The sequence below is a fragment of the Salvelinus fontinalis genome, chromosome 8 (genome assembly GCF_029448725.1).
Source record: "Salvelinus fontinalis isolate EN_2023a chromosome 8, ASM2944872v1, whole genome shotgun sequence".
NCBI lineage: Eukaryota > Metazoa > Chordata > Actinopteri > Salmoniformes > Salmonidae > Salvelinus > Salvelinus fontinalis.
Genome location: NC_074672.1, coordinates 4,249,785 through 4,257,612, shown reverse-complemented (window position 1 = coordinate 4,257,612; position 7,828 = coordinate 4,249,785). Strand labels below are relative to the sequence as shown.

At 38.3% G+C, this 7,828-nt stretch overlaps 1 protein-coding gene across 1 annotated transcript; it reads left to right on the top strand.

Moving 5' to 3' along the window:
* Positions 1 to 1,307: 1,307 nt before the first annotated feature.
* On the top strand, positions 1,308 to 7,025 carry cd37 (CD37 molecule; the record flags this gene model as incomplete). The annotated part of the gene is given in 8 exon segments (XM_055930779.1): positions 1,308 to 1,565; positions 2,469 to 2,541; positions 2,763 to 2,826; positions 3,309 to 3,439; positions 4,692 to 4,766; positions 5,470 to 5,577; positions 6,527 to 6,691; positions 6,942 to 7,025. Coding segments are annotated over 8 exon segments (807 nt in total), but the record flags the coding sequence as incomplete, so codon positions are not given.
* Between the last annotated feature and the right edge of the window lie 803 nt (positions 7,026 to 7,828).

Here is a 7,828-nt window from a genome sequence, read left to right as displayed (position 1 = left end):
GCTCCCTTGATGTATCTAATGGCCTAGATATAATTATGGTATAATTTCATCCACCTCCTGCTAGCCATTAGCGTCAGACCACTAAGATCAGTTAGGCTAATAACTAAACACAGAAAACCTTGCACAGAAATAGAACAAAGCTGAAGGGCTTCAAGTTTGACCTGCTACTGAAAACTGATTGAAACCGGATAGAGGCAAATGACTGAAGTGAAATTCATAACTTTGATTAAGAGAAAGGGTTTACCCAAGTCACCAGTTGTGCCCACACAAAATGCCTTTTATTTCTTTAGCCAATCTCTTCCTCCCATTCTCATGCCTTTGGAGTTGACCTGGATAAGTGAGACACTTGCTAAAATGTTCTGTGCTGCTCTATTTGTACTTAACCGTCTCGGGCACACAGTCCAGGGCACAAATGGAAAATCAGGTGAATGTTTATGATTGATAATTATTCACTTACACTACCGGTCAAAGGTTTTAGAACACCTACTCATTCAAGGGGTTTTCTTTATTTGTACTATTTTCTACATTGTAGAATAATACTAATATCAAATGGAATCATGTAGTAACCAAAAAAGTGTTAAACAAATCAAAATATATTTTACATTTGAGATTCTTCAAATAGCCACCCTTTGCCTTGATGACAGCTTTGCACACTATTGGCATTCTCTCAACCAGCTTCATGAGGTAGTCACCTGGAATGCAAAAATACAGAAAAACCCTTGAATGAGTAGGTGTTCTGAATCTTTGGACCGGTAGTGTAGGCTAAAACTGAAAATTGTTCCTTTGATAGCTCTCGACATTGACTGTGGTTGATGCTGAGAGTGGTAAAAACAGATTGGATGTGAATACGAAGTGATTTTGAGTTATTAATGCTTTGACTGTCTGGTTAGCCACGCCATCTCATATCAGTTGTTGGGAAAAACTCATCACTGCTCATTCACTTCAGACATTTTTCACCATGAACACTATTGTTAACTAAATGTACCCAAATAAAATGCCAAATGTTCCTAATTGTTTGTTTCAGCACACTGTTCATACTCAGAAAAAATATTAACCACATTGTAAAGTCTTCTAAATAGTGATGATTCAGTAATTTAAGGCAAATCAAGCCGACAATTACCATAAAGACTTTCTCAAAGGTTGCTAGAACAGAACCAAACCGGTGCTCTGTGAAATATCATAACTAATTATACCTAATTAGTTAAGTCATATGAAGTAGTTTAGCTTGTGGTTGACAAAAAAATATAAGCTACCCTTTTTCCTCTGCCTGGTTTCATTCATTTTTAATTAAGCAGGCAGATGGGTTACAGTGGGTGTACTTACGCTGGTCAAACAAACAATTACAGGCAAATTAAACTGATTGGATATGGGATATTAAAAACCAACTGAAAAAACATCTTGGAGGAAAGTGAAAATATATGGTTTGTAGTATTTGCTCAGCTGTGACAGTTCATTTGCATGTTCTATTTGTATCTCTGTAACCACCCTGTTTTTTTCCTGTACCGTCTCGCTCAAAAAACATTTCTGCTTTTATCGGTTCGTTGTTACTTCTCGTTACATTTCAGGTAAGAATATAATGTGTATTTCAAGTTTAGAAATGAGCAGTTCATTTAATATCAAAAGAGATGCATATCTTGAGGGCAAATCAAGATATATGTGATACTGTAGGATTTTAAATGCTTTATATACAGACATTCTTTGATAAACTAATCATGGAAGCTTGATTTACAAATGACAAAACCAACAAAAGGCTTCGCACTGAAGATGGGACTTGTATTCAAGCTTCAAAGACTTTCTCAAAGGTTGCTTCAAACAGAAAGATGTGTTTAATTTTCGTGTAATTCAGTGTAATATTGCAACATGGAAAATATTTAGGAAAACCACAGTTGCTAAAAACAGCTATTTATAAACTGATCATGAAAGTAATAACGTCTACATTGACATTAAGCTTAGTTACAGTGTTGGAGAGCTGTATAAAGGTGACTAAATAATTCATCACCTTGAAGGGTAATATAATATGTTGTGTTGTATCAGCTAGGAGAAGGGTATATGACACCCTTGCGTTTTTTTTTATCCCATTCCCTTTCGTATTTTATCTACACGGAAGGAAAGAGAGGGGTAGAAAGATGAAGGGGGCAGTATGGAAATGTTGACCCCACAAGCAAACCCCTGTCTCTCTGAAGCGATTACAACACGTGGTCCAGAGTTGTTGGTGTTAACCCTCAGCCACACACCCACGCTGGTCTATTACTAATAACAGAGAGCATTGATTTTCCACCCGTTGACCACCGACCTTTGAAACCGCATTGGCAAGGATTCAAACAAACGTAGATGACCAACATCACACTGCAGTCGACTTGTAGAAGGTTAACGCTGTGTCGGAAGGAGGAACGCAGTCCAAACGGCCATCAAATAACAAAGCAGTGAGCAACTCCATAATGACTGTGATTGTGTTTGTTATTTTTCAGATACAGAATGGCATCCCAAGGCTGTATAGGTCTCATCAAATATTTCCTATTTCTTTTCAATCTCCTTTTTTTCGTAAGTTTGATCATCCACTTATTTAAACGTTTACGCTGCTAGACATGAGACTGTTGGTAACTGTTGCCCAAATTCACTGATTGAAAGTACACCCAATGTATATTTGCAGGTTGATTGAACTTGCGTGAAGTCTGTCGAAATATCTATTGATAGGCGAAATGAATGCTTAGTTGAGAGATGTGTGTATTGTGCACTGCAATAAGTTATCACCCTCCCACCAGTGTGCGGGCGCCCTCCTGCTGTCACTTGGGATATGGATAGTCCTTGCTGAGACAAGCTTCTTCAGTGAGTTTCTGTTTTCATCAACAACTCCTTACAACGAATGATAGTATGTGATATTACATCATGTAATATTTCCACACACAAATATCCTTAACTACAATGATGTATCTGTAGTAATATAAGCATAACATTCCCTGAGATAGACCTTTTTTATACACTAGGAATTGTCTTTCTGATTCACTTTTGGATCTCATGAACAAAAGCACAGTATTTCAATCCTGATGTCCCTCCAAAACAAGCTTTTTTTGGTATTTATATTAAGAAAGATGAGTTCATGAATAAGCTACACATTATATTCACAAACTAGCAAAATAATAGGCCTACTTTAACCCCAGATTTGTTTTAAATTGAGACATGATTGTGCTTTGGTTCGACACGGGTCCAATTCTTATTTCAAAGTTGAGTGCACGGTACAGCTATTACTGGCAACGCATACCAGTATGAGCAACAAGTGTCTCAAAGTTTGTTATTTCCTCTTTTTACAGTGCCTGCCCCTCCCTATATGTCTTTATCTGTCTTCTCCTATTTTCTGGTCATTGGTGGAAGTGCGACGATGTCGTTGGGCTTCATCGGGTGTCTGGGTGCATTGAAGGAGGTGAAATGCATGTTAGGAATGGTAAGAAATAATTCAAAACAGCTGACAAGCTCCGAGTGCATTTGCAAAAAAATCATTTTGTGTGTACATGACAAGATTATTATGGACGAAAGAGCAAGATTATTTGTATTTGTCAAATGGCAGCCAAGCATCGATCATCATGTCACCAAAATAAAACCGTCAATATTTATTGTAAAGGAGCATCAAGCTCATCACCGTGTACTTTCACCACGCTGTGAAGTTCATCATAAATTGTTTCATCTGCAGCCTAATAATGTTTATGGTTTCCCGAGTCGTAGTGGGAGGACCACACAACATATCATCGCGTGACTCCAAGTTTACTTCGATATGATGTGATATATCAATATTTGCCCATAAAAACATTTTGTAGACATTTGGAAAGTTTACTGACAAATTGGCTGTTTCCATCAGGCCTGTCGTGACATTTTTTTTTATCCGACATGTACTTTACTCACATCAAAAAGGTTGGATGGAACCTGGTTTATTGTTCTGTTAATGTAAAACTTAAATGAAATGCTGAGTCTCAAATATCGCCTGTCCCATTTAATAGCTGGGTAATAGCACACATTTCAGCAAATAAACGGCTGTTTCAAAGAAACACCAGGTCTAAATGAATTATTTATGAGGTTACCATGAATTACCATGAATTGTTTATGAGGGTTAATGTTTGATTTGTTATATTAAATAACTCAGTAATGCCTCGAAAAAATATGTTTTTTATTGCCAGTAAGAAACTGCTAGCCATTGGCTGCAATCGGCAGAGAAACGCTAGCTAACTGGGAAGCACAAAAAAGTGAACCACTTCGGGAGTACAGACACCCAGAAATTTGAAAAAACTGCACAGTCAAAGAGGAGAATAAATATTCTGCGAAGTAAAAGTAATTTTTCATCCAAAATAGAGGCATACTTAAGACAAAAGAAACAAAACACTGTAAGTGAAGGACAACACATTAGTGCAAGAAATTAAGAAATTGATTAAGATGCAGGAAGTGAATGCTGGAATCAAACAAACCATGCGAATGAGCAAAATGCTGTGTGGATTAAGGAAACAAACACCTGGCTCAAGTAGACGCCTGGCTCTAATTAGCGCCTGTTGTGGTCAGTGATTTAAGAAAATAAACACTGGGCTTTTACAGTATGTCCAAACTTGTGTAGATTACCCACACCTAAAACACAAACAAATAAATGATGCAACCAGCACATAAAAATATGTCAGTGATTGATCTACTCTAACTGTTGCTCATCTTTGCAGTATTTCTTCTTGCTCTCCATCCTTCTTGCTGCTCAGATTGTGGGAGCGGTTCTGCTCTTCACTCAGAGGACTTCAGTAAGACATTTACCTATGATATCACCTGAGCAACTACACGTATTTACTAATCTTCACACGAGCCATGTACAATGCTTAAATTCCCACACTCGTTGGTGCTATTTGACCATAGTTACACATCACAATCAACAATGACACTATTTAAACTATTAGAACATGACTGGCACTCGAAATTGTGTTGGTTCACCCGTATTTATGAATTACAAAGATATTCAAAGATTGGTGACATTAAAGATTACTTCTTGAACTAGCTATATATCTATGGTAAATCATTTGCCACATTTTACATTTGCAATTGAGTAATTTAGCAGAAGCGCATACATCCCCCGTGGGAAGACGAATCCACAACCCTGGCAATGGAAGTGCCATGCTCTACCAACGGAGCCACATGCCTAGGAGCAAGTCAAATACAGAAGAATTTCATAATGATGTGACAATCATCGTTGCAGGGAGATTTTGAAAAGAATGTTGTTGCCTAAAGGGGACACTGCTGTTATATCTAATTCTACAGCGTCACATTCTCTGTATGCAATAGCCTAGTTTTTCTCAGGGTGTGCCACGAAAGTAGAACCTCTTTTGTTACCTGGTGAATGGGTTGAAAGGGGATCTTGTAAGTCGATATCAGTGGGTATGTTATTCACACAATAGTTGGAGTGACTTTTGAAAAGCATCTCGTTTTTTTCTCACACAACTTTTGTTCTAGCTTGAGAGCAAAGTCGAAGAGCATGTCCTGCATCTCATTGCATCATTTGGCAAGAACGAATCCAACTATCTGAATTTGGAAAAGACTCTGGACTACGTGCAGCAGGAGGTAATATATGCAGTAGTATACACTGCCAGTTGGTAATTTGTCCTTTGGATGAGATGTTGAACTGGGGTATTGAAGAGTAGGGGTGTTAACCCCGATGTCCTGGCTAAATTCCCAACCTGACCACGTATTGTCATGGCCACCAAATCACCCCCTAATTCCTAATTGGCATAAATCCCTTCTCACCTCTCCACTGTGAAAGCTAACGTATGGTGAGCTTTCTGTCTTAAAATGGCTGCTGAGGCATCACCCTAGTGGGTGCTAAACATTGGTGAAGGATGAGATGAGTTTTCACCATACATTAAAGTGCTTTGAGCACCTGGAATAACACTCCATACATCCAGTCAGTTAACTATGATTATCAATTGGAATGGATCAGCCTAATTCTTTAAGAGTCGTGGTTTGTTTGGATAGTTCCCTATACATGCTCCAAATATTATCAAAACTACAACAAACTCATCTTACATTTTAAATCGAGTTGCTGCTGACGCTTGATATGTGTGAATTCATTTTGAGAGGTCATCCACGATAGGATCTAGTTCAATTAAATTTAGGCCGGGATTCAAACCCACACAGATTATTGCTGTTGCACTTGATTTGTAGAATGTTTATGCTGCGTAGGAGGTGTAACCACAGTAACAGTAATTAAACCACAACAAAGCCCACTTCAACATAGGTGTCTTCTAACTTGATGCATGATTTAATTTCCATGTGAATGAAGTGATTTATATAATGAAGTTGGATAATCAATGTTTGAATTTGGCATATAACACATTTGTAATCTAAGAAATAATTTAAGAACGGGTATGGTTTGGTGATGAAAGTTACGTCCAAATCAGGATCGCAGTGTGTCAAGTGCAGTACGATGGTCAGTTGCCTGCATGGTTTGAATCTCGCCTTAGACTTTGAAAAAGTGTTAGATTAAGCATTATCTTCTCTTACAACCATGCAGATTCATTGTTGTGGATGGACAGGACCAAGCATCTGGTTGGAGGCACCCTGCTCCTGTTACCACCCCATCAATAACACCCAGAATGCCTCAAATTCTTCTGAAATGTGTGACTGCAATGACATCCGGTCTTTTTCAAATTACACAATGTGTGACATCTATCAAAAAGTAAGTGGTCCTGACTCATGGTATTACTTCAAATGTGTTACATTTGATGTAACAATATTCTTTTAAAGGCCAGCAAACTTGTATGTTGTTTTAATTTGTATGTGATCTATTTTTGGTCCCAAACACCCTTTTTTTACTTGTTTAAAGAATGTGAAAGAAATGTGCTTAGAGTTAAGCACATTCTGTACTTTAACTGAGAAATTTGATATTTCCTGGTATTTTACTGATTGCTTTAACTTCTCTGTTACAGGGGTGCAGAGAGAGTATTAGAGAGTGGTTGGACGAGAATATGCTCATTATTTTTGCCGTGCTACTTGCTGTGATGACGGTGGAGGTAAATTGGATAATCTCATCTCAACTTGACAAACCGGGTCACAAATCACAACATGCTAAACCGAAAGTGTTCTCACATGAATATTTGTTGTAATCATAATGGTTAGAATCATAATGAACCAACAAATGTTTAGAGGTCAGGGGCTTTCAGTTTCAGTGAATGGTCATATTGACCCTCCATAGGTGTTCGGAGAATGTGTATATCCTCACAACATAGTCGTTCCCGTAGTATTTGTATTTATTATGGATCCCCTTTAGCTGCTGCAAAAGCAGCAGCTACTCTTCCTGGGGTCCAGCAAAATTAAGTCAGTTTATACAATTTAAAAACATTACAATACATTCACAGATTTCACAACACACTGTGTGCCCTCAGGCCCCTGCTCCACCACTACCACATATCTACAGTACTAAGTCCATGTCCATGTATAGTGCATATGTTATCGTGTGTATGTGTGTGTATATGCATGTGTCTGTGCCAATGTTTGTGTTGCTTCACAGTCCCCGCTGTTCCATAGAGTGTTTTTTAATCTTTTTTTAAAATCAAATTTTAGTGCTTGCGTCAGTTACTTGATGTGGAATAGAGTTCCATGTAGTCATGGCTCTATGTAATACTGTGCACCTCCCATAGTCTGTTCTGGACTTGGGGACTGTGAAGAGACCTCTGGTGGCATGTCTTGTGTGGTATGCACAAGACAGTAGGTACACACAAAACAACGAGAGTTCCTCAAGGGTTGTTTGGGAAGGGTGATGGCTCTATGTGGAACCATGCTCACCCGAAGAATCCTTTGAGCCCTTTAATGCGTC